The sequence below is a fragment of the Phytophthora parasitica genome, assembly GCF_000247585.1.
Source record: "Phytophthora parasitica INRA-310 unplaced genomic scaffold supercont2.182, whole genome shotgun sequence".
In the NCBI taxonomy this organism is placed as follows: Eukaryota; Oomycota; class Peronosporomycetes; order Peronosporales; family Peronosporaceae; genus Phytophthora; species Phytophthora nicotianae.
In genome coordinates this window covers 1,607-23,562 of record NW_008649168.1, presented here as the reverse complement: position 1 = coordinate 23,562, position 21,956 = coordinate 1,607, and the positions used below count along the sequence as shown (strand labels likewise).

General features: G+C 50.0%; 8 protein-coding genes across 29 annotated transcripts; 5 read left to right on the top strand and 3 right to left on the bottom strand.

Annotated features, from left to right (window-relative positions):
- Positions 1-901: 901 nt before the first annotated feature.
- Positions 902-3,092, top strand: PPTG_19765 (hypothetical protein). Of its 8 annotated transcripts, none has more exons than XM_008918327.1 (10): positions 902-1,134; positions 1,211-1,434; positions 1,497-1,576; positions 1,652-1,844; positions 1,919-1,982; positions 2,039-2,268; positions 2,338-2,418; positions 2,500-2,548; positions 2,617-2,668; positions 2,742-3,092. In XM_008918327.1, the coding sequence occupies exons 1-10, from the start codon at positions 915-917 to the stop codon at positions 3,046-3,048; spliced, it is 1,500 nt and encodes a 499-aa protein (XP_008916575.1). In that variant the 5' UTR covers positions 902-914; the 3' UTR covers positions 3,049-3,092. The 8 variants fall into 8 exon arrangements, with proteins under 8 accessions (XP_008916575.1, XP_008916576.1, XP_008916579.1 ...); XM_008918328.1 differs by having other exon boundaries at positions 2,338-2,465; positions 2,540-2,548; XM_008918331.1 differs by having other exon boundaries at positions 2,500-2,668.
- Positions 3,093-3,120: 28 nt separating this feature from the next.
- On the top strand, positions 3,121-5,233 carry PPTG_19764 (hypothetical protein). 7 transcript variants are annotated; one of them, XM_008918320.1, is made up of 4 exons: positions 3,121-4,405; positions 4,460-4,544; positions 4,606-4,718; positions 4,802-5,233. In XM_008918320.1, exons 1-4 carry the CDS (start codon positions 3,141-3,143, stop codon positions 5,031-5,033), a joined length of 1,695 nt encoding a protein of 564 aa, XP_008916568.1. In that variant the 5' UTR covers positions 3,121-3,140; the 3' UTR covers positions 5,034-5,233. The 7 variants fall into 7 exon arrangements, with proteins under 7 accessions (XP_008916568.1, XP_008916569.1, XP_008916572.1 ...); XM_008918321.1 differs by having other exon boundaries at positions 4,606-5,233; XM_008918324.1 differs by having other exon boundaries at positions 4,460-4,718.
- PPTG_19763 (hypothetical protein) lies at positions 4,922-5,970 on the bottom strand. 3 transcript variants are annotated; one of them, XM_008918317.1, is made up of 3 exons: positions 5,401-5,970; positions 5,295-5,339; positions 4,922-5,228 (listed from the first exon to the last, which is right to left on the bottom strand). In XM_008918317.1, the coding sequence occupies exons 1-3, from the start codon at positions 5,824-5,826 to the stop codon at positions 5,103-5,105; spliced, it is 597 nt and encodes a 198-aa protein (XP_008916565.1). In that variant the 5' UTR covers positions 5,827-5,970; the 3' UTR covers positions 4,922-5,102. The 3 variants fall into 3 exon arrangements, with proteins under 3 accessions (XP_008916565.1, XP_008916567.1, XP_008916566.1); XM_008918319.1 differs by having other exon boundaries at positions 5,295-5,970; XM_008918318.1 differs by having other exon boundaries at positions 4,922-5,339.
- PPTG_19762 (hypothetical protein) lies at positions 5,943-8,298 on the top strand. Its single transcript, XM_008918316.1, has 2 exons — positions 5,943-7,790; positions 7,858-8,298. The coding sequence occupies exons 1-2, from the start codon at positions 5,982-5,984 to the stop codon at positions 8,236-8,238; spliced, it is 2,190 nt and encodes a 729-aa protein (XP_008916564.1). The 5' UTR covers positions 5,943-5,981; the 3' UTR covers positions 8,239-8,298.
- Positions 8,299-8,312: 14 nt separating this feature from the next.
- PPTG_19761 (hypothetical protein) lies at positions 8,313-10,075 on the top strand. 6 transcript variants are annotated; one of them, XM_008918311.1, is made up of 7 exons: positions 8,313-8,396; positions 8,488-8,721; positions 8,786-8,872; positions 8,931-9,051; positions 9,112-9,263; positions 9,330-9,768; positions 9,829-10,075. In XM_008918311.1, exons 1-7 carry the CDS (start codon positions 8,327-8,329, stop codon positions 9,953-9,955), a joined length of 1,230 nt encoding a protein of 409 aa, XP_008916559.1. In that variant the 5' UTR covers positions 8,313-8,326; the 3' UTR covers positions 9,956-10,075. The 6 variants fall into 6 exon arrangements, with proteins under 6 accessions (XP_008916559.1, XP_008916558.1, XP_008916562.1 ...); XM_008918310.1 differs by having other exon boundaries at positions 8,313-8,402; XM_008918314.1 differs by having other exon boundaries at positions 9,330-10,075.
- On the bottom strand, positions 9,990-13,667 carry PPTG_19760. 2 transcript variants are annotated; one of them, XM_008918308.1, is made up of 6 exons: positions 13,429-13,667; positions 13,257-13,352; positions 12,078-13,190; positions 11,891-12,004; positions 11,736-11,822; positions 9,990-11,644 (listed from the first exon to the last, which is right to left on the bottom strand). In XM_008918308.1, the coding sequence occupies exons 1-6, from the start codon at positions 13,642-13,644 to the stop codon at positions 10,226-10,228; spliced, it is 3,045 nt and encodes a 1,014-aa protein (XP_008916556.1). In that variant the 5' UTR covers positions 13,645-13,667; the 3' UTR covers positions 9,990-10,225. The 2 variants fall into 2 exon arrangements, with proteins under 2 accessions (XP_008916556.1, XP_008916557.1); XM_008918309.1 differs by having other exon boundaries at positions 13,257-13,667.
- Positions 13,668-14,496: 829 nt separating this feature from the next.
- Positions 14,497-16,638, top strand: PPTG_19759 (hypothetical protein; the record flags this gene model as incomplete). Its single annotated transcript, XM_008918307.1, has 1 exon — positions 14,497-16,638. One exon carries the CDS (start codon positions 14,497-14,499, stop codon positions 16,552-16,554), a length of 2,058 nt encoding a protein of 685 aa, XP_008916555.1. The 3' UTR covers positions 16,555-16,638.
- On the bottom strand, positions 16,514-17,164 carry PPTG_19758 (hypothetical protein). Its single transcript, XM_008918306.1, has one exon. It carries the CDS (start codon positions 16,909-16,911, stop codon positions 16,630-16,632), a length of 282 nt encoding a protein of 93 aa, XP_008916554.1. The 5' UTR covers positions 16,912-17,164; the 3' UTR covers positions 16,514-16,629.
- Between the last annotated feature and the right edge of the window lie 4,792 nt (positions 17,165-21,956).

The window sequence follows — 21,956 nt, the reverse complement described above, 5'->3', positions numbered from 1 at the left end:
GTCGACTCGATCTTGTCGTCTATCGCACCGAGGAAGCAATCACGCCAGGTGATTTCAGCGGTGATACCTACGGTTGAACAAGGCGAAGAGCTGTTAGTTGTGAATTTCGATGGATCATGGAACTTAGTTTTAGGGACTCTTTGAGTTGTACGTCTTCCCCTGGCGCTTAGCTACGGCAGCCCCGCTGCATATGTCGTGCAGATACATTTGGCGTGGTGTTGATTCGTTTGAAAATCCGAGTATTCGGGCCAAATTCACGCACGAGTACGCGGCTAAATCGGCAGCAGATCCTACGCAGCCGTCGGCATGAGCATGTCGCTGGAATCGCACCGCCAGTTCGCCGAAGTCTCGCCTGCGAGTGGTAGGCAGAGTTCAGCGGGCGGCCCCTTTCTTTTTGACCACGGGCAATCTTGCACCCGATCTCACGCGCACACCGCTCGAATAGATTGTCGGTAGGTAGTTGTGTGTCGAAGGGGATGTGAGTAAAGAGCCAATCAAAGACGATCTCGTCAAGGCAACGACATTTTCGTCTCACATTGGCTGACGTGTTCCCATAACCTGTTTCCCATAACGCAGAATCGCCAACTGTGCCCTCTATCATATCAGTATTATTATCAAAAGTAGCGCTTACTACCATTTACGTTGAGATTACTACTACTATTACTATTGTGATAGTGCTCTTATATCTGAAATACAAGTAAGAAGCAGCTTTTTTGAATCAGGTGGTATTTAAATGTAGGGAAACTCAGATCCGGTCTGATTCGGTTGATTCTATACAGAACATTAGGAATCAGCCGAATCAGACCGGATCTGAGTTTCCCTACATTTAAATAGCAAACATGCTCTTCAACGGATGGAATCAGAGCATAGATTTCTTACCTCTTAAACAGTAAAACGGTATCCGACAATTGCGTATGAATTCAATTGTCGGATACTGTATGACACAGTCTGTATCGTCTTCATCAACTAAGCGATTGAGCTACGCAGTGATGATGGTACCGCTTCTCGCTGTGTATCGTGGCCTGTGGAAGGCGTTTATGCCTATGATGTCTTGGTATGTGCGTCGGAAGGACTTGCGACGGCTTGTACCAAGCACCATCACCGCCGAGCGCTTCGGTCGCAGTGAGCCACCAGGTTAAAGGACAGCTTTTCTGTCCAGTGGATTTATTAAAGCAACACTAATTCTCACTATATTGCCTCTCTATCGCAGCCCATTGGTGCAACGGCAGTGGCAACGCAGGCTTCACTGTGTGGATCCATGGCGCCTCGGTGGGGGAGTGTCTGTCAGTGTTGCCGCTCGTGGACTTGGCATTGAGCCACAAACTGGACGAAACATTGGCACAGTCGATGGGTGGGGAGAAAAGGAAGGTGCGGGTGGTTTTGTCAACGACTACAACTGCAGCACGCCAAGTTATCGCGGAACGGTTGAAAGACGTGAGTTCAGTGTGATGATTGTTCACCCAGGACATCAACTTTGACGTTTAAACTGATGACAGAATGATGACGCCGTTTGCGTCTTGGCTCCTCTCGATCACCAGCAGTACGTTGGGCGATTTTATGATGCCTGGCAACCAGAGTACGTTCAATATGTTATTTTATATTCACGAGGCATATTTCATGTTGTTAACGCGACTTCACTTGGGTAATGAAGTGTCGGAATCTGGATTGAGTCCGAGATTTGGCCGACGTTGATCACGGAAGCTGCGCGAAGAGGCATTCGCATTGGTCTTCTAAACGGTCGGGTGTCTGCTATATCATTCCGTTTGTGGCGACTGCCGGGGCTGCATGCGTTTTCGAAGAGCATCGTGGGTTTATTCTCATTGGTACTTTGCCAAGACGAGCAGGTAAGCATTCGTCCGGGTCACTAGCAGTTTGATTCCCTTTCATATTCTGACTTCACCATGCTCTTAATCTGCAGAATCGAAGACGTTTTGAACACCTTGGCGCACGGAATGCCCACGCCGCACTAAATCTCAAGTTCGGTACGAGTTCTTGAGAGTTTAGGGAGGTGAATCTTGTCTGATACCATCTACTTTAGCATCTCCACGTTTGATTGGCAGCGAGAATGAGATATCTGCATTACGATGCGCGATTGGGTCCCGACCCGCGTGGGTTGCAGCTAGTACGCACGACGGCGAGGAAGTGATGATGGCGCAAGTCCATGACGACCTGCTAAAGTGTCTCCGATATGATCGGCAATTACTCACGGTGATCATTCCGCGTCATCCAATTCGGACGTCGAATATTGTGAAACAAATCCATCGACAGGTGATTACGTGTTAGTTTTCTTGCTCCAAATTCCTTGTTCACAACGTTCTGATGTGTTGGTTTTGACAGTTTCCCGAGCTTTCAGTTGGTTTGCGCTCTCGTGATGGCTTGCCGACTAACGCTATAGACGTTTTCATAGTTGACACGATGGTAACGTGTGCCCTTGTCCTCGTTAGTACGTCGTACGAGTATGAAATGTGAGTATCTTATGTTTGACTGATGCTTGTCCAGGGTGAAACAAACTTGTTTTATGACACCATTTCAACTGCAGTCATTGGAGGTGAGTGAGGCCTGCACGTTGACTCGATACTGGGCGATCTCCCTTTCCTGACGAAAATTAATCTTCAGGCTCCTTCGTCAAGCGCGGCGGGCACAACCCAATCGAACCATTGCGAGCAGGGTATGTGCAAAACCCAGTAGAATGTTTCATCATGGTAGACTGATTCATTGATTCATTTGCGATTTTCCAATAGTTGCCACGTTTTCACCGGCCCTCACATGGACAACTTTGCGGATATTTTCCAGCAACTTAATCAGCAGTCCTCAGTGTCAGAAGCTCTTCGATCGGTGAAGGACCCACAAGAGCTGGTTACAGCATTGGAATCTCGCCTCAAGTTCCTTCAAGACACTTCTAGTGATGTTTCCACTCCAGCACCGGTCGACAAAAGAAATCAATTAACGCGGACGATGGCGGACCTTGCAGTATCGACGCTTTCGCTGCACGAGCAACGATTGATCACTTGGTTAGCTAGTGATGCCCACCCCGTAAACAAACCGTAAACACCGTAAAAAGAAAACGACAGTATACCCTATTTTACGGCATATTCAGAGTACATGGCTACATTTCCACCTTGAAGCGGCGTTAATCCGCCATGGTGGACGCCGAGAATGCTGAATGGCTTGGTGTCATAGAACGGCAACAGCAGGAGATCGAGCTACTGCGACAAGAACTGGCTGCCGTAACAAGCCGCGATGGCGCTTGTTCTTCATTAGAACGTTGCGGTAGTGACGCCAGCCTCGCGAGTAGCGTAGCATCATTGGCTTTTTCGGTCTTGTCCATGCGAGACAACGGCTCAGAGCTGCCTATGGACAGCGAGCGATACGCCAAGATCTGCGAGAAGATGGAGCGTATGCGAGCGGCGTTGGCCAAGAAAGACGCTAAACTACGGAAGGCTCGAGCTCAGTGTAGTGAGGACCAGAAGGAGGCTGCACGGCTTAGAGACGCTATGGCGACGCTGAGATCAGAAATGGACACGTTCTGTGCACAGCATGCACGTGAACACGCTGCGTCTCAAGTCGCCGTTAACGAAGCGGTTGAGAAGGCGGCACAAGCTCTCATGAAGAGCGACTTACTAAGTGCTGAGCTTATTAAATTACGAGAAGGTGAAGCAGCACTGCGTGAAGACATTCGCATACATAGCAAGGCTGCGAAAGCTGCTGACATCGTACGAGAGAAACTGCAACAAGAACTTGATCAAACGCGTCATCTAGCGGCAGATGCACAGAGCGAAAAGACCGCTTTACAGGACAGTCTTATCCAACAAGAGCGAAAGAGCGACTCTGAGTGGAATAACTTAAGAACTCAAATGCTGCAACAGCGCGTAAATGATCTTGAGGCCACTGCTCAGCAGCAAAGTATACAACTTAACCAACAGACTAGACTGATCGATCAGCAAAACCAACAGATCCAGCAGTTCAAGGAACGGCAATTTGCGGCAGAACGAGCATTTACGGCAGAACACGCTGAGAATCAGAGGCATGCGGCACATTTATTGAAAAGTAATATCATGCTGCAACAAGACCTGGAGCATGAACAAGCGAGATGCCAAAAGCTTCATCAACAAGTCCAACAACAGTTCGAGACGTCTCAGATGCTCGTCGAAGACTTGCTCCAGTCCAAGCTTAAAGTCACGAAAAGAGATCAATTGTTGCATCAACGCGGTGAAAAGTACTGCGAGCTTCTCGATGAATATCGAGTCTTAACACGACACACGCAAGCATTGGAGCTGTCGGAACGTGAGCTTGTTTCAGTGCTCATTCCAACCAAGAAGCGGCTCGCACTTCTTCAGGACACGTTGACGCGGTTCTGCTACGAGCTGGAGGGCGTCACCAAGCAAATGGTGACCAGCCGGAATCGGTCAGTGACGATAACTACTTGAGGTTTTGAATCGACAGCTAACGGTGACTTCAGTGAGGTTTCACTGGGACGGGCGTTGCGGGAGTATGGAAAGCGCAACCGAGAGCTCCAAGCGAGCGTAGTTATTGCCCGACAACAGGTGTGATACTCTTCGCAGTCCTGTTCACAGTGACAAATTTGTGGGGTTAACCTTTGTGCAGTTTTATTCCATTGTGAGCGCTTTCCGTAGTAGTGAGAAGCGCAAGAAGCAGGCGATCTCTACCAACTGGAACCTCAAACGCGATCTGGTGGTCGAACGTTGTCAACGCACAGAGTACGGTGACATTTACCTGCATGGTTGTCTAGTTTAGAACCGCTCAACGTGCCTGATGCTTGATCTTTGTGTTTGTTATACAGTTTGGTTCGGCAATGCAAAGAGTTGGAGACTTGTCTGGATTCGTGCCAGACTTCGGCGGCTGAGACCCAAGCGCGCGCTGAAGTACTTGAAAAGGATAACGGTATCCTGCAGCACGCTGTCACACAGCTGGTAGCCTACGCCAAAGAGCTCAGTGATTCGCAACAATCGCTTCAGCGAGAACTCACCTTCCTCGAAATCACTGGCAGACGACACCCTGCAGTATATGGCTGACAAATAACGCTGATAAATAGCGTTTTGATTAAATTGAAGAAAAAAGACTGTCACTATAGTCTGATCAATCTAGACGCTCTCCATGACGATATTGGGCGGGTTCGCGGTGCCTCCCTTCATGAGCCGGATCGAGTGCTGCAGATTACGCAGCCAGTCGATAAGCCCTTTCATCACCAGATTCCTCTCGTACACCTCCTGCAACATACAATATATTACCAGTTGCACGGCACCACCTCAAGTAAATTACTGCGATCGCCTCACCTTGCGCAGCTGATTTCTCCTCGCCACCAGCTTCGCCATCGTGTCCTGCAGCAACATCACCAATTGTCAGTCTGAAAACCGCCAAGCGTTATGCTGTTTCTGTCACCTTATCGTCCTGCGGCGGCGTCTTCTTGGCCTCCACCTCCTTGACAGCTTCCAGCAACTCGGCGCTGATCTTGATGTACTGAGCTTTGAGCGCCGCAATTTTTGTGTACGTGTCCTGGATCTCCTCGGGCGAGTACGGGAGCACTATGGGGTGACCCTGATTGCCTGTTTGCGTGTGCGCGGCACCTGCGAAGCCCGCGGCCAGCCCATTGACGTCCGGATGCGTCTCATCTTGCGGTGTATCGGCCTCAGTGGGGGAGCGTGGGGGTGAGCCCGGAGCAGGCGCGTCGAGTGCGAACAGCTTGGAGCTAGGACGAAGCGGAGGCCTCAGGTTCATGTACTTAGTCTCCTCCAGCACATGATACGCGATGGCCAGCAAGTGCGACAGCATGTGCTGCCCATTCTTGGTCGGTGCAGGTTGCTCCATCAGCGCGGGCAAAGTTTGTATGAAAATGTGATGGAAAGAATATACCAATTATTGCTCGTTCTAGTGTGGTACATATATTAGGTAAACCACATGATGTTGAAGGGCCGTTTTCATAACGGCTACAAGCCACTCTCAGTTTGGAGCTCTTGAGCACAATGACGATAGAGTCGACGGCTGCGTCCTCTTCCAAGGCGCACGCAGACCCGTCGGCAGAGGCGAGTGACCGAGAGGCTCGTGTGAATGTGCGTCGACAGCGCATTGAAGCACGCAACGCTTCCAAAGATGACGCCTCGCGCAAGAAGCAGCTTCAGGTGGGCGAGTCGCAGCGCATGAGTCGTGGTCAACAGCAGGTGGCAGACAGTCTGAACCAGCTCGACCGTCGCAAATTGGCAGGTATCCGCCATGTCACGAGCGTCCGCGTGGAAGCAGATGACGCCGAGAATCGACGTCGCGTCGAGGAAGAAGAGCGACGTCATAAGCGCGTCGAGAAGCTTCAGCAAGAAGCTATCGACAGCGGCGCCAAGAACGCTGCGGTTGAGATGCGATGGGCAGATCTGTTCGAGTTCAGCATGCCACAGGAGCTTCATAATGAGCTGGAGCTGCAGAATCGCGCGTGTGCAGAGATCTTGGCATCGAAAGATGCAGTCATCCGTGAGTTCCAGAACCAGTTGAAGGCCAAGGATGAAGAGTACGTGACGGCACTTAAGATCCAGGCAGAAGAAGTCGAAAAACTGGTCGACCGCATGAGTCAACAGTATCGAGAGATGCAGGACGAGTACGAACTCGAGCTCGAGCAGATGGAAGATGCTTTTATGAAAGAGCGCGATGAACTCATCGCAAACAACAAGCTTGAGATTGACTCGCTATTCGAGCGTCGACGAGAGATGGAGATGGTCTATATGGAGGCCAAGCAAACACGAGACGAGCAGTACTTACAGGAGATCGAAGATTTGCGAGTGCGAGATGCGGAGGACTACAACGAGCTCAAAATCAAGCTGGAGACCAACATCCAGACGCTCGAGCAGCAGCTTGAAGAGATGCGTGCAACGTACCAACTCAACACAGAGAAGCTGGAGTACAATTACCGAGTTCTCACGGAGCGGGATATGGAGAACTCAGCAACGTTGAGCCAGCAGAAGCGCAAGTTGGCGCGGTTGAAAGACGCGTTGACAACACTCATAGCCAAGTACAACCAGACGGATGCGCGTGACCGACATCAAAACGAGGAGCTGACAGAAGAATATCGACGTCTGACGAAGCAGTACCGCGATTTACAGATGAAATACGCACACTTCGAGGCCAGCGATAGCAGCAAGTTTGACGAAGTCTGGCAGATGCACGAAGAGGAGGCGATACATACAATCGAGAAGCTGTTAGATGCTGACCGCATTATCCACGAGCAGCAACTCGGACTCATGTGGCGGCCACCTGTGCAATCGATCCGAAACTGGAGTCATTCAGCCAAAGCAGGCGATGCCGCAGCACTTCAAAAGCAGCTCGAAAACGGAGACGAGTCGTCACCCGATGCCACTGAGACCGACAAAAGCGGCAACAAGAGAGACGATAATGGAGGAAATGCTGATCTAGACGACTATGATGACGAGTCGGTTGAAGCGTACACTCCTCCAGTCAAGAAAATATCTGGTGCCAAGTTGAAATACATGCTGAAAATGCTGGCCTCTGAGGCTGGGTTCTTGGTTAACGGCAGTGTTCAACAAGCTCTCGATAATCTTCCTAATGACGAGGCTGAACTGGTGAAAGCGGACATGATCATGCGAGCGCTTGGAGTGGACAACGAAGATGACATGGAGAAGCTGATGGGGTATTTCTTCGAGGATCCGCGGCAAGAAGTACCAGACAACAGTAAGGACAACAATTCCCCGGGTCAAGATGGTTTGATGGCGTCGTGGGGTCTCGTGGTTGGGCCAGAGGACGTCATCCGAGTTATTAAGCAGTTTGTTGAGGTTCGTGTCCACGTTTCCTTAATTTAATCCCTGTAGGAGAACTTACTTAGGTGTCTGTCATAAACAGGAGATGAATGAGCAGAAGCGAGCTGCTCCGGTGACTCGAATCCTGCAACGATCAACGAATAGTGAGCCTGAAACGTTAAACAAGAACAGCAAGAAAACCAGCTCAGCAGCGCTGAAGGCTAAAGCGCGAAAGGCGGAGAAGGAATACTGGCAGAACATTGTCAAGGTCTTCCCGGCACAAAAGATCCGCATTATGGCTACACTTGAGAAGGGTCTGACCCACTACAACACAGCACTTCTGCGACGTAAAGAGCTCATCAACGATGTGACTGCCATGAAGGCGCAGAATGCAGAGCTCAAGAGCCTCCTCAAACAGTACCTGGCCGCTCCGATTAACGAGGACCTCATTGTGCCGCCCACGCAGATGCAGCTCTACCAATGATAGTTCCTGTAGTTGAAGTGGGAGGATCGTACCTAAACGAAATGGCTACATGATACTCATTTTTTTTTTTTCGGAACTCTTCGACGTGATGGCACGAATTGGCTACGTCGCGCTCTTCTTCGTGAGCGCTGCGTGCGCTGGTCTGCTGCGCACCTTTGGTCAGAGTAATGCCGTCACTCTCTCCTCGCTTGTCACTCTCTGTATGAGGCTGAAAATTGCATTTACCGGTTGAAATTGTCACTTTATTAGATATTCTATCGAGATTCGGGGTCTTTGACGAGTGCGATGACTCGCCGTTCCCGAGCAATTGCGTTGGCAACCAGCTCGTCTACCGCATCAGTTTCAGTCTGGGCTGCTTCTTCTCACTCACCGCGTTGCTGAGCTGTGCGGTGGCCAAGGGCTGCGAGAGCGTATGCTGCATGCTGCTATTCCAGCTACCCTTTTATCTTGGCATTCTCCTGGCCTCACTCTTCATCCCCAATGGTAGGTCGTGGACTCAATACGAACAAAGTGAACGGAATTAACGAGTTTGCTGTTTGTTTTGCAGATTTCTTTGATGGCTACGTGGACATTGCGCGGGTGTCGTCGGCGCTCTTTATCACCCTGCAGATCATCATCATCTTGGACTCGACTTGTAGGACGTGACGATGTGCTAGTTGCCCAATAGATACTGACTGCTAGTTGCATTGCAGACAGCCTTCGGGACTATATATTGGAAAAGATGGACGAGGCAGATCGCGACGATGACGCTCGACATGCACTGCTGGGCAGCAGTTTTGACTCGACACAAGGGGACGGAAGGAAGACCATGTGGTGAGACCGCTGCATGGAGAAAGATGTAAAAAGTGAAACACTAACGCCTTTTTGCCACAGGGAGGGAGCGTATCTTGCTCTGGTTTTCATCTGCATGGCTCTGTCAATCGTAGGACTCGCCTTGATGTACATGCGCTACGCAGAGTGTGAACTGAATGCCATGTTCATCACGATCACGCTGTTGTCGGTGATCATTCTCACAGCGCTGAGCGGTACGCATCGTTACTAAAGGAATTCCTTACTGTCTCTCTAACATATCCATTTGATGGTACGTATAGTTGTGGCATGGGTAAATGTGGGGCTCCTTCCATCGACTGCGGTCTCCCTGTACCTCGTGTTCTTGTGTTACCAGACAGTTCGAGCAAACCCAAGCGCGTCGTGTGCACCATTGCAAATATCAACCGAAGAGAAGCTGCACGAGCAATCGAGTGTGATCATGAACGCGTTCGTTGCAGCGTTCACGATCACGTGGACGAGTTGGCGAACTTCAGCGACCAGTACAGTGTTTTTCGGTTCGTCTTCTACACAGAAGCAGCTTGAAGACAATAGTGATGAAGGCGATGAGGAGCTAGCAAGTATCGGATTGACATCAGTTCGTTTAAATAAGGAAGGTCAACCTGAAGTGGAGGTGGTACCTGAATACCAATTCCACGTGCTGATGGTACTGGCGTCGCTATATATGGCGATGGTCCTCACAAACTGGGGGAGCTTCGATGGGTGAGGTTCCTTGTCCACGTTGCATCATTTGTAGTAGCTCACAGTCCTTTGGTTGCCCAGATCTTCGTCGAATGATGACGAGATTGTGACGATGTGGGTCAAGGCGGTCTCACAATGGGTAGCATCCGGACTATTCCTTTGGACGCTTGTAGCTCCTGCGGTGTTTCCCAATCGCGATTTCTTGTAAGTGCTATCGAACGCGCACGATAAATGCATATAACGTCACCTTGTTCTATGGTTTTCGCTTGTAAACAACGTTCTCATTTAAGTGCAAGCTGAATAATGGAGCGGGACGGTCTAACCCAGCACTTACCTGAGTTATTCCGTTCTGCATTCATCCAATTCACACACTACGTGAATCAATTCGTAACCCCAATCTGACAATACGCACTAGGACATGTAGTTCCGACACTAAGCAACTTAACCAAAACCTCAAGGTCACGTTGGGCTCTCTACGTCATTTTCGGCTTCGAGGGTCAACACGCTGTCGTTTTCGACGTCCGGAACCTGTGCGCGCTTTGCCGCCACCCCCTGTTCCCCCTCGATGCCTGTTTGATGTTGCCTTCACCACTCGAAGCTTCTGACCTCCACACAATGATCCGTCCAATGTTAGCAGCGCCTCATGAGCCTGCATCTCGTTAGTGAACTCCACCATGTACCCAGACAAGTCAGAGCTAGCAGCGTCATCCTTCGCAAACGACACGACCCCAGGACAGTCCTGTAGAGCGCTAACCAGCGTAACAAGCTCCAGTGGTTCGTTGGTTGATACGTGAATACAAGAAGACGTCTGGCTACTGCAGCTGCTGTTGCCATCCTCCACATCCATTTGCTCAGACGACGAGCGCGAGGAGCGTGGCTTGGGAGGTCCAGCAAGCGAATCACTCACTCTAACCCCGTTGAAGCCATTCTCAGCGACAGGAAATGCCATTTCTTGCTCTGGTGCGCACGAAAACGGATACTGGGGCACCCCGCCTTGGTAATACGGGCCGGCATCCATCCATCCAGACGGATTTCCTCCAAAACCTTGGTGCTGCGGTAGTTGATGATAATTCCCCGATCCTCCGAAGTTTGCATAGGGTTGAAAAGGTTGCTGTGGAGGCGGAGGTGGAGGTGGAGGATACGCCACCAGTTGCATCGGATAATATTCCATACCTGGGTGTGTCCCGTGAAAGCCACCGGAATGCGGCGGATACACGTCTCCTGCCATCGGCGATACTTGGTCACTCGGTGCTGCTCCTCTAGGTGACGGCATGGAAGAGTAGTGGTGGAAATACTGTCCCTCTCTGGTGTAAGGATACTCAGTGCTTCGCATCAAATGCGCGAAACGGGCCTCGACAGCGCGCAAATCGACATCTTCGGATGATCCAGTTACAACACGTTCGTCTGTTGTGTGATCGAGTCGCATGGACTCGTTGGTGCCGAGTGAATTGCTACCATGGGTGGTGGTAAACAGACTTGGTGCCAGAATCACTATCGCCTGTAAGAACTTCCCTGAACCGAGAGGCAGCTCCATTTGGTGGAGTTGAAGTGCTGCCTGTGCAGCGTTCGCCTCGCTATCAAACTTCACGAACGCCACTCCTTGAGCCTCACCAGTACTCTTAACGACCTTGATGTCCATAAATTCCATCCCCGAAAAGGACGACACAACGGAGGATAGCATATGTGTCGCCAAGAACCGATCGTACAGCAGCAACACCCAGAGACGCTCTTTCCCAGCAGAGGACATGGATGCGGACGTGGTGGACGCTGGTTTGTTCGTTGGAGCGAGACTGGAAAATAAATCGGAAGAGCAATCTAAACCTCTGTTCGCGTGGAGCTGTGCTGGTTTGGCTTGGTGCTGCAAATGCACGTCGCGTGTATCGTGTGCGAACGATAGCTGGTAGGTAGTAAACAAGGAATAAGTTTTAGTTAGCAGCTAGCGTGACGTACTTGCACATAGTACTTCGAAGTACTTGAAGTTGACATACCGTCATGAATTCCGGCCGTTCTGGGTCTTCATCAGCCTGATACGTTTCTTCTCGAAAAGACTTGACCACGAATGCTGCAGTATAAGGCTACACACTCGTACTCCACGTCAGACCCGTGTCCTCAGTATCTCAGTTCCTAACAGCATTCACGTTACCTTTGAATAACGGATGTACGCCATGGTTTTTACGCGTCCAAAACTTTTGACGAGCTCCGCTGACTCAAAATTACCATATACCGCAAACATCGCTTCAAGCTCCTGCTCTGTGAACTGTGGCAACAAGAACAAATGTCAGAGGCACTTCACAGGGAATACAAACCCCACAAAAATCGAGCTCTCGCACCTTATACGTGGACGTGAAAAACAATTTAGTCCGTGTCGGCTCAGCTGGTTCCGATTTGAGCTCGAGTTTTACGTCCCGATCGTGTCCGTAGCTTGTATCTACATCAGCAATACTAGGTCGTCCAGGCCCTCGATCTACGATGCCACCATCAAGATCTCGTCTCTCCTGCGTTGCCTGCTGCTTGGCTAGTCGATACGGCTCCTCTATTGCGTTATCCGGCGACTGTCGCTTACAAAGTTTCTTCGATATTATCTCGGCTTTCAGGTCGTCTGGTGACAGGCTAATGTCACTTCGGTCGGACAGTTTTCTCGGCGGGGACAAGAGTTGAGTATTGGCTCGGATCTGGGCTTTGATCGTTGGAGGAGGTGAGTTTGTGGTGTTACTGCGTTTACGGCGGCCGTCAGATCCGTCTTCTGCATTGGAATCGCTGCCATCCAGACTCTGTCGCCGTCTGCGTAGATGATGTTTAGAGCGGGGTGGTGACATGACAACATCTTCTCTTGGTGTCACTCTTGGTGTGCGCAATGTAGCAAACGGAGACCCTCGAGTGGTCATTGGCGTGGAAGCCAGCGACACGGACCGAATACTGGATGCTAGTGACTCGGTCGTGTTTTCTTCTTCGTCTTTTGATCCCGGAACAACGACACTTAAATTGCCTCCACGTCTATGTTTACTCTCTCGATCAGACACCACTCCGTAAGCAGCAAATAGTTCACTGCTCGCTTTGTTCTGCGTTTCGGTTTGCTCCACTGTAAGAAGCATTGCAAACATCACTTGCTCCACTTGTTTCAGGTCCACATCAGGCTGCATCGATTCGTCCTTGCACACTGGCACAGTCGGTAATGACAGTTGACCAGCAATCACAGTATCTCGTCCAAATCCCTCCAGGCAGCGGTTCTCCGGTAGCAAAGCTGGCGTCACTCGACTCGGGCCAAGTGGGAGAGCGGAAACAGGCGGCCTCGACCGCTGTCTCTTCCCAGGAAGCCGTGCATCGATGCCCCCGTCATCTTCTCCAACTCCTCCCTCAGTTTGATCGTCCAGATCCTGTCGCGCGTGCTGATCCCGCTTCAATTTGCCGTTGCCACCCACTGGTCGCTCCTTCGCGACTGTCACCTATAGCAACCAGCAGCAATATCAGCATATCTTTTCAGTAATAGCATTAGACAGCAATGCGCCCACCTTGAGGATGTGTCCATCTTCCAGCTTCATGTGATCCAACTTGTCGATTGCTGCGGCAGCATTGGCCGGGTCTTCATACTGTAAGAAGGCGAAACCCTGTATAAGCACGTCAGAAAACAGCAATAGGAGCGTTACGACAACACACTAAAGCCAAGTGAAGCAGCCGTCGTACCCGCGACTTTTTACTCCGATCCAGCGCCAAATGGAGGTGTTTAATAGCTCCACACGTCGAGAAGAGCGCACGCAACTCGTCCACTTTACGGTCGCGTCCACAGACAATGAACAGGCGAGATAGCTCTGCGCGCCGAGAATCTACAGTGGCAGACGTACTGGTGGCTGATATCTTGGACGCGGCGGAGGCTGCGCGGCCGCCACCTTGGTCGTCCATGCGAAGTTTTAGTGTGACAAAGCACGATTTACGAATAAGCTCCACAATTTAACGATATTCTATGTATTACACAAAATTTCCGCCGGTCGTAAGGTTGTACCCATGTTGCCGATCCTCGTACTGGTCTCGACAATGAAGATGTCAGTGCATGTATGTATGCACCTTTGTGCGACGGCCGCCATAATATATTGTGTGTGCAAGACAATCTGGCCACAGTCGACCCCCGTTGCAGCCAATTGAAGGTGCAAGGTGTTCGCAACGTGGACCATACCTACTGAGATTGCTCAGCTTGCGGCTTGCGACTTCAACGCAAAGAAAAAAATTGAGATGGGCATCGGTGCCGTTCTAAATGACATTTGAGCATGTAAATGCTATGCCACTGTCTGCCTTCCAGTCATTTTTTTTCCTGTGATCAGCGATATCTTCTCGATTCTGTCGGTACGAATCCAAAAGAGTATCTCTCGACAGTTAACTAGTGTGTCAAGTATGGAGCACTCCTGTTGCAGGGGTAGATAAGATTGGTGTCGTGAATATCCGATAGCCAAGACCACATACACGTCGTGATTTGATACATGTAGCTTCTGGATGTATTCTGTCGAGGTTGCATTCGCCACGACTATTATAATAATACATCTAATTCCTCCAGCAAAAAGCAACAATAGAACTTCTCAGTTTTGAGGAACTGCGACGTAGTACTACTTCGTATTGACTAATCTTATCAAGCTGTAAAGAAATGATGTCGTGTGCGGAGAAACGAAGATTTATTACTCTCGGAGAGCTTACTGGTTGGTCCAAGAGCTCACAGAGCAAGTTACCAATCACTGAATACCTGAAGCGTTCAAGAAGAAGCACATGCGACCTAGAGTTAGTTCAGTGGACTCGACAGCAAAAACTCATGAAGGCGAGTTCATTGGTCTGCATTTCAAGGAGAAGAAGCATGACCGGAAGTGGCAGATTTTCAATCTAGCACGTCGGTTGGGTGCAGCTGTATCTGCATGCGTTTATGTCTATGCTTCGATGACGGCTACGTGGTGGGCACTTCATGTGCTCGGTGGTGCGCGAAATCCTACAGAAACTCTGCGAGTGTTCACGTCGTCGCTCATCAAAGATTACGTCGGGGATGGATTAATCAGCAGCAGCTCCCTGGTACTCGATGTACTTGGAAACGATACGACACCACGAGACTACGTGTTATACCTCGAATCCAGCACGAACACCTCCACAGACGGCTGTAATGGACTACCTCATTTTGACACGGCAATATACAGCTACGACTTCCTCTCACAAGGATACGAAGACATGGTTTCCTCGATTAAGTACAATGTCACCACCCTCGCGGATTTGGAGCTTGTGATCGTGGTGGTGGATTGCTCTTTCAGTCAACTCGAGGCAGGGGATCCATCCGAAGTACGAGTCTACAATTTGGTGCGATCACGTAATGACATCAGCAACTTGTACTTGGTGACAGTGTCGCTATCTGTACAAGAATACGAGCAGCGCGATCATAACAAACACGGACCCGCGGTGCTGGGTATGCTCACTCTCATACATGACATGCAAGACCAGGATGTGACTCAATACTACATGGCAGCACTGACGTATCCTTACAAACGGTCTCCAGATTTTCAAATGTACGAAGTGGTGGGAATTACAGACGAAAGCTACCTCTCCTTGCATAGTATTCCTCGGGAGCCTGGAACGGAGCCTGTTAAGCACATACTCACGGCTCGGAAGCGAGGATTCTATAATGGTGACAGCCAGCGCAATGTCCGTACGATGTATTCACTTCTCGATGGAGTAAATGCGACGAATGCACTAACACGCTGGGAATGGGTAGGCGAGGCGGTAACTATCGATTCTTGGGCCTGGGTGCATTGTGTTCACTTCTTCTTCAGCTTGCAAGTAATTTACTCCCTGGTCGTTCTGTTCCTAGTAACCTACCAGAAGATACGATCAGGCAAGCTCTGGTTGGGAGACCCTTTTGCGTCGCTTTCGACTGCAACTCTCGTTATGCGGGGTGTATTGGTGCTGATCTCATGGGCTATGAACTCTTTCTGGTCCATCAACGAGTTTGCAATGTCGAGAGCCGCAATGATCACGGGCTCATCACCTGTGTTGGTTCACAAGGAGCTGATGCACGCCGACCTGTTTACCATTTACTTTTGCTTGGTAGGCTTTATGAGCGCCGTGGTTCGTGAGCGGATTGACCCGACATTTGCCACCCTGTTGTTCGAGATGGTGCACCAGAATCGGCAGAAGATTATTCACCTCTCTTCAGGGGTGATAAGAGTGATGTCGACCTATTCTGAAGCGCAGTACAACATTGGTATTGCTAAGGTGACGCCCTTGCTCGCCGAAATGTCACCGCTACGTCTGTGGTCTTCATTTCAGCTCCCTGAAAAAAGTCCTAAATTCCTCTCGGCATCTTTCAGCCCGATGATATTTCTCCTGTCTAGTGCTACGGTATTCGCAATTCTACGCAAGATTTACCGTTTCTTTAGACCCGATAAGATTCACCAGAGGTCGAGTGTGAGCACAGACACGTCCGCAAACGAGAGGGCTGCGCAGGGGGGAACAGCCACCAACTTCGAGATCTCGACTGGCGCCATGCTTCAGACACGTTTCGGTCTCGTTTCTGACTACAACAATTACGTTTTCTTCAAAGGCATGAAGTTTGCGTCGGCAGACGGAGTCTATTGCGCAGGATACGTGATCGTAAACGAAAAGTATTTGGTGAGCTCGAAGGACCTGTTGGCGATCGTGATGATCAAACTGTTGCGTGCCCGCTTCGCGAATATCTACGTGTATGAGGTGCACGGCCACAAAGTGAAGGACACGGCTAGATTGGTATTCCCTGCAACGTTCATGTGGTCTGACCTATGGCGGTTGAACGTCACAGTGCTCCTTTGAGCTGATACTAGATAACGGCGAGGCAATAGTAAAATGAATTAGAATCCTACTTGTCTAGAGATGGCTGCTTAATGTTCAATACCCCCAGGCATAGCTGGCAAACGACAGATGACCCATTTCCCATCCACCAAAAAGTTTCTCCGCCGCAGGTTTGTTCTCCTCCATGCCGGCACCAGCAGCAGTGACAAATGGAACGAAGTGGTCGGGTGTCGAAGGAGCGTTAGGCCAGTCTATCATGTGAGCTTTACGTTCGCTATAGCTCAGCCTGGACTCCGGAGTGAGTGTGTTGTCGAGCCAGCCTTGGAACGCCGCTGCCCACGGCATGAGCGGGTTCGTGAGGTCTCGGTTAGCGCGCATGGTCCTTCACTTTCTGAGCGAAAGCAGGGCCACCCTCAGCAGGATACACGACATCGTAGGTCTCGTGGAAACACGTAGTAGTCGTAGATCATCTCGGGCTTGGCAGCATTGGAGATCTCGAATCCGCTACTTTCAGATTCCCAGTGTGTAATTTCGAACAGGATGCGTTTGGGAAGGTTCTCGTCGTTGGGTATAGCTTTTCGTAGGTGGTGGTCAGTGTTCGGGCGGTAGGCAGCTGTTGCTCATGCCAGCGAATCCCGAGGATAGCAGCCACAGCGGACCGGGTCCGTGCGAGACAGCAACGACGGGGTGGCGGAAGACGGTCATGATCTTGGATAATGCACTTGATCCGTATGCCCTAGGAACTTCACCAGTTCACTGAAAGGTAAAAGAAGGAATGAATTAAATCGTTAGCTTCACTACACCTCAGCTCAACGTTCTTTTGCGACCTGCAGTCGCTTCCCATGCATTGGCCTGGCACCATTTGTCTTCACTATACCGCATAGCGCCTTTGTGCTCAACTCAGTTGTGCCAGGTCCCGTAGTTTGACCATCCGTCTCGTACTTCACGTTGACTCTGGTCCTAGATATGAATCTGGATTCCAACACGCCTCCTTCGAAGCATCAGCTTTGACTACTTTGCATCTCCGATACCAACACTGGCAACCAGATTCTTGAGACGCACCTTGTCGAGCGCCTTCGTAAAAGCATCAGCAGGATTCTCATCCCCTTTGACCTTATGTAGATTCAGCACTCCACGTTCCACTTGTTCACGCACGTAATGCCAACGCAACTCAATGTGTCGAGTGCGGCGACTGTAGGTAGGATTCGTAGCTAGAACGTGTGCAGCTTGGTTGTCAATACCAATGCATAGTTCCACAGTGTGGTACGGGGGAATTTCCTGTAAGATGTTACTCTCTGCAATCGCCTCCATAGCAGCCTCACATGCAGCCACATACTCAGCTTCAGCAGTGGACAAGGCTACAATGAACTGTCGTCTCGATATCCACAAATTGGCACCACCAGCCGATGTGAAGACGAATCCTGTCGTGCTTTTCCGAGTTTCTGGGTCATTTGCCCAGTCAATGTCACAATGTCCTTCGAGTACTATAGCCTTCGACTTCATCTCTTGTCGATCGTAGGTTATTCCATAGTTCACAGTACCCGCAAGATAGCGTAGGGCACGTTTTAATGCACCAACGTGCTTACTTGATGGGTTTGCCACCAATCTACTCAACTGGCGCAGTGCAAATGCCAGATCAGGACGTGTACTTGTTGCCAAGTACATCAGCATACCCACAGCTTCACGGTACGGGAAACTAGTGTCGCTAGTCTCGCCTTCCTCCAACGAGACAAACCGGGCCTTCACTTCCATGGGATTTCCCACAGCATGAGCTTCACCGTAGCCAAACTTCTCCAAAATTTCGTGTGTATACTTTGTCTGAGTGCTTGTAACCTGCTCCTCTGTCTGATGAACCTCAACCACAAGATATGAAGTCAATAGTCCTTGGTCCTTGAGTCCATACTCTCGGTCCAATGCTTCAAACAACACATTCTTGCTTTCCTCATCCTTGCTCGCTACCACAATATCGTCCACATATACAAGGACAAGTATAACATCTTCTCCATCAATGCGATAATACAGACAGGGCTCGGTTAACGATCGTAGATATCCACGAGCAAGAAGCCACTGGTTAATCTCAGTGTTCCACTCACGCCCTGACTGCCTCAACCCATACAACGCTTTGATCACCACATACATGTGGCCATCCACTTCACACGGAAATCCGTCAATTGACTTCACGTACTGCAGGATTCCAAGTAGTGCATTGAGATATGCCGTATCAACACCCCCTCCGTAGAGCTTCAGGTTCAGAGCCGCAGCTAATGCCACTAAAAGCCTAAAAGAAGACATTCGCGCCACCGGCGAGAACGTATCAGTGAAATCCACTCCTGGTCTCTGGTAGTTGCCAAGAGCAACTAGTCGAGCTTTGAAGCGAATCACAAAACCCTGAAAATCCGACTTCACACTATAGACCCAGCGTGTCTTGATAGGCTTAGCATCCTTCGGAACATCCTCGAACGCAATCTCCTCCAGAACTCTACGTCGTTTCATTGCTAACATCTCTGCCAGTTCGGCTTCACGCCAATAGTCACGGTACTTGCTTCGCATAGCTTCGCGGTGGTTGCGTGGAATCTGGACATCACTTGCTCGTATAGGACGTCCGTTCTCATCCAGTACACGCGACGTATTCTGCACCGCGTTGACTACATAGTCATCCAAATACTTAGGCCGACGACGTTCGTGATACTCACGCAGACCAGTTCGAGTTCGCTTCGGACCTTCATGTTCCGCACATTTCTCCACACTACCCATTTCCGAGCTAGTTTCGTCTCGTTGGCGCTTGCATACCAACCTCTCGCACGTACTGGCAACGGTGACATTGTCATCATCTTCACTGAGTTTCTCGTCAACGTCAACCAGCATATCTCTGTCTTCATCGGCTACAAGATTCGTTTCATTCACAACCGAATCAGAAAGGTTTTCACTTGCGTGTAGTCCTTCAATGCCCACTTCATATGAACTCCCATCAGCATTAACCTCCAATGAACCACACACGCTGACAGCAGACTCATTATCACCTGCCATTTCAGGTTTCGTGCATCCATACACTGTCGTAAGTTTCGCTGATTCTGAGTCGTCAGAATTCACACCGCTATTCTGTACAAGATCATCACTCTGGTCTTGGCATTGTTCACTCTGCATTGCAGTCAGTACGCTAGGTAAACCCGCCGTCACCCCTTCAACATCCGGAACACACGGAGGTTCAGTCACTGTGTCCCCAATTTCTTCCAGTCCTGTCCAACTTGCAGACGCTCTTGACGGTAATGACGCTTGTTGCGCCTCCCTAAGCTCCGTCATCACCTCATCTCGCTCGTCAACTCGTTCCGCAGTATCGTCATTATCATTATCGCCTCTCTCGAGGTCTTTGGTCGCTTCGAGCGTGGCCTCGCTCATCATCGGAGCAGCGTTCGAGTTGCAGACTGACTTCACTCAGATCCATAGACTCGTAAAGCGTTGAGTTTTCAGTACTCGGCTCCATGCGCTTCGTAAAGTGCAACGACTCCAAGTCGTCGTCCTCCAAATCCACTCCATGACGATCTCGATACATCACGTCTTCACTAATGCGAAGATCCGATACGAATTTAGCTGTACGATCATCAGGAAAGTAGACTTTACAACCCACGGTATCTTCAGCATAACCGAGCACAAAGCCCAGTCGTGCGTTATCATGGTGCTTCTTCCGACCTGGTGTCACTGGTACATGCACATATGCAAGCGAACCAAACTTGCGGATGTGATGAAGGTCGGGTTTAATCCCAAACATCATCTCGTAGGGAATGCTCTGAGTTCCCTTATTGTAGGCTCTGTTCTTGATGTACACTGCGTTACGCAGCGCCTCAGGCCACAGACTAACAGGGAATCCAGCATCATGCATCATCGACTTCGTCATCTCCACGAGAGATTGATGCGTCCTCTCGCAAAGGTTCAGCTGTGAACTCTTTGGACCCACCTTCACATGCTCGATGCCGTGCACTCCGTACCAGTTATCCATTGCTGTATTAACGAATTTACCACCTTTGTCTGTCAAGGCTTGGTGTACTCTGTACTTCACTCGAATAGGGCCATCCTGCTGACGACCAGCTTGTCTTTCAGCCCAGAGCACGTATTCTTTCATGTGCTGGTTCACTACCTCGCTCGACTTGCTAGTCAACATGTGAGCTCTCACAAAGCGAGTGTACCCATCCATGAGTATGAGAACAGCCTCGAACCTAGTGCCTTTAGTTTTACTAGGTATCAGTAAGTCAGCATTTATCACTTGGTTCGGAGTCTTTGTGTTGCGATCCAGCTTCTTCCAGTGTCTTTGCTGCTTCTGCTTGCCGATATGACAGGCGTCACAAGTTCCTAGCTCTCTCTGCCTTAGCATCATGTCACGAACGAGGTTCTTGTCGACCATCGTCTTCAAGTATTGTGGACACACATGCCCCAATCGCTCGTGCCAAGCTTCAAAGACGTCACCCCTTCAGCAACTATAAAATTGCACAACGGCCGATCCTGTAAACTGTTAAATCCGTTTATGGATGGATGACTCGCTTGAAACCTCCAAGTTTCATCCTCCGGCGTTGCTACAATTACAGTATCGTCGTGTTCATCTCTCACGCGAAAGCACCTCAATTGTCCATAGTAATCAAAATCAAAACCTTGTGTCGTAGCTAATCCAACTGATAGCAGGCCATGTGTAGCACCAGGAATGTAAAAGACATCACTTAAGTACACTGCCTTCCGCTCGCCTTCAACTCCAGTTATTAGCTCTACAGCTCCTACTCCAGCCACTCGAGATGCCAACGCAGGCGTAACTCCATGTACATGCTGAGACTGATTCAAATCCGGCGTAAACGTCACGTAATACCACGGATTTCCCGTCACGTGCACGTTAGCGGCCGTATCGAAGTACCACCACCCACTACTGGTGTCCACTTCCTGTTCGTCAAGTTCGAGGCCGTCGTACCACCAGGTAACAGTAGCATCAGCTCCACTACCTCCTGCCTCTTTCTCCTCGTTTGAACCCGCTTCATTCTCTTCGCTGTTCTGCGCCAGCAGTCTGGCGTCGATCAGTAGAGCGTCCAAAGCGTCCATCACTTCTTCTGATACTTTTTTCTGTATCTGAGTCTAATGACTCACCGTGGTCCACACGAGTAATCACATTTGCACGTGCCTTCTTCTTCTGCTCGCTTCCAGCAGCGGCCCCGTCTTGGTTCTTCACCTTCAGCGGACCCTCCGAAATATTTTTTTTAGGTGTTCAGTACTGTCGCAAACAAAGCACTTTTTCACCTTCTTCTTTGTGTCTTTAGACTTCTCAGGTTTTTCACGTTTTTGCCCATTACCATCGGCCGTCTGCTTATCACCACTACCGCTTTTCTGGCTTGAAAAACTCTCTGTCGAGAGTTGGCGACACGAATAAGCTCTCGAGTCCGCTCTGGAGC

Bases quoted from the DNA above. Each gene is read 5' to 3' on its own strand.
- PPTG_19761 (XM_008918310.1), top strand. From the start codon at position 8,327: ATGGCACGAATTGGCTACGTCGCGCTCTTCTTCGTGAGCGCTGCGTGC. The intron at 8,722-8,785 runs GTAGGTCGTGGA...TTTGTTTTGCAG, and splicing joins CTCACTCTTCATCCCCAATG to ATTTCTTTGATGGCTACGTG. The intron at 8,873-8,930 runs GTAGGACGTGAC...GTTGCATTGCAG, and splicing joins CATCATCTTGGACTCGACTT to ACAGCCTTCGGGACTATATA.
- PPTG_19763 (XM_008918317.1), bottom strand. From the start codon at position 5,826: ATGGAGCAACCTGCACCGACCAAGAATGGGCAGCACATGCTGTCGCAC. The intron at 5,340-5,400 runs GTGACAGAAACA...ATGTTGCTGCAG, and splicing joins CGCCGCCGCAGGACGATAAG to GACACGATGGCGAAGCTGGT. The intron at 5,229-5,294 runs GTGAGGCGATCG...TGTATGTTGCAG, and splicing joins GGAGAAATCAGCTGCGCAAG to GAGGTGTACGAGAGGAATCT.
- PPTG_19758 (XM_008918306.1), bottom strand. From the start codon at position 16,911: ATGCGCGCTAACCGAGACCTCACGAACCCGCTCATGCCGTGGGCAGCG.
- PPTG_19762 (XM_008918316.1), top strand. From the start codon at position 5,982: ATGACGATAGAGTCGACGGCTGCGTCCTCTTCCAAGGCGCACGCAGAC. The intron at 7,791-7,857 runs GTTCGTGTCCAC...TGTCATAAACAG, and splicing joins TTATTAAGCAGTTTGTTGAG to GAGATGAATGAGCAGAAGCG.
- PPTG_19764 (XM_008918320.1), top strand. From the start codon at position 3,141: ATGGTGGACGCCGAGAATGCTGAATGGCTTGGTGTCATAGAACGGCAA. The intron at 4,406-4,459 runs GTCAGTGACGAT...CGGTGACTTCAG, and splicing joins ATGGTGACCAGCCGGAATCG to TGAGGTTTCACTGGGACGGG. The intron at 4,545-4,605 runs GTGTGATACTCT...ACCTTTGTGCAG, and splicing joins TAGTTATTGCCCGACAACAG to TTTTATTCCATTGTGAGCGC.
- PPTG_19760 (XM_008918308.1), bottom strand. From the start codon at position 13,644: ATGGACGACCAAGGTGGCGGCCGCGCAGCCTCCGCCGCGTCCAAGATA. The intron at 13,353-13,428 runs GTACGACGGCTG...GTGCTTATACAG, and splicing joins ATCGGAGTAAAAAGTCGCGG to GGTTTCGCCTTCTTACAGTA. The intron at 13,191-13,256 runs GTGGGCGCATTG...TGGTTGCTATAG, and splicing joins AAGATGGACACATCCTCAAG to GTGACAGTCGCGAAGGAGCG.
- PPTG_19765 (XM_008918327.1), top strand. From the start codon at position 915: ATGAATTCAATTGTCGGATACTGTATGACACAGTCTGTATCGTCTTCA. The intron at 1,845-1,918 runs GTAAGCATTCGT...CTTAATCTGCAG, and splicing joins TACTTTGCCAAGACGAGCAG to AATCGAAGACGTTTTGAACA. The intron at 2,669-2,741 runs GTATGTGCAAAA...ATTTTCCAATAG, and splicing joins ATCGAACCATTGCGAGCAGG to TTGCCACGTTTTCACCGGCC.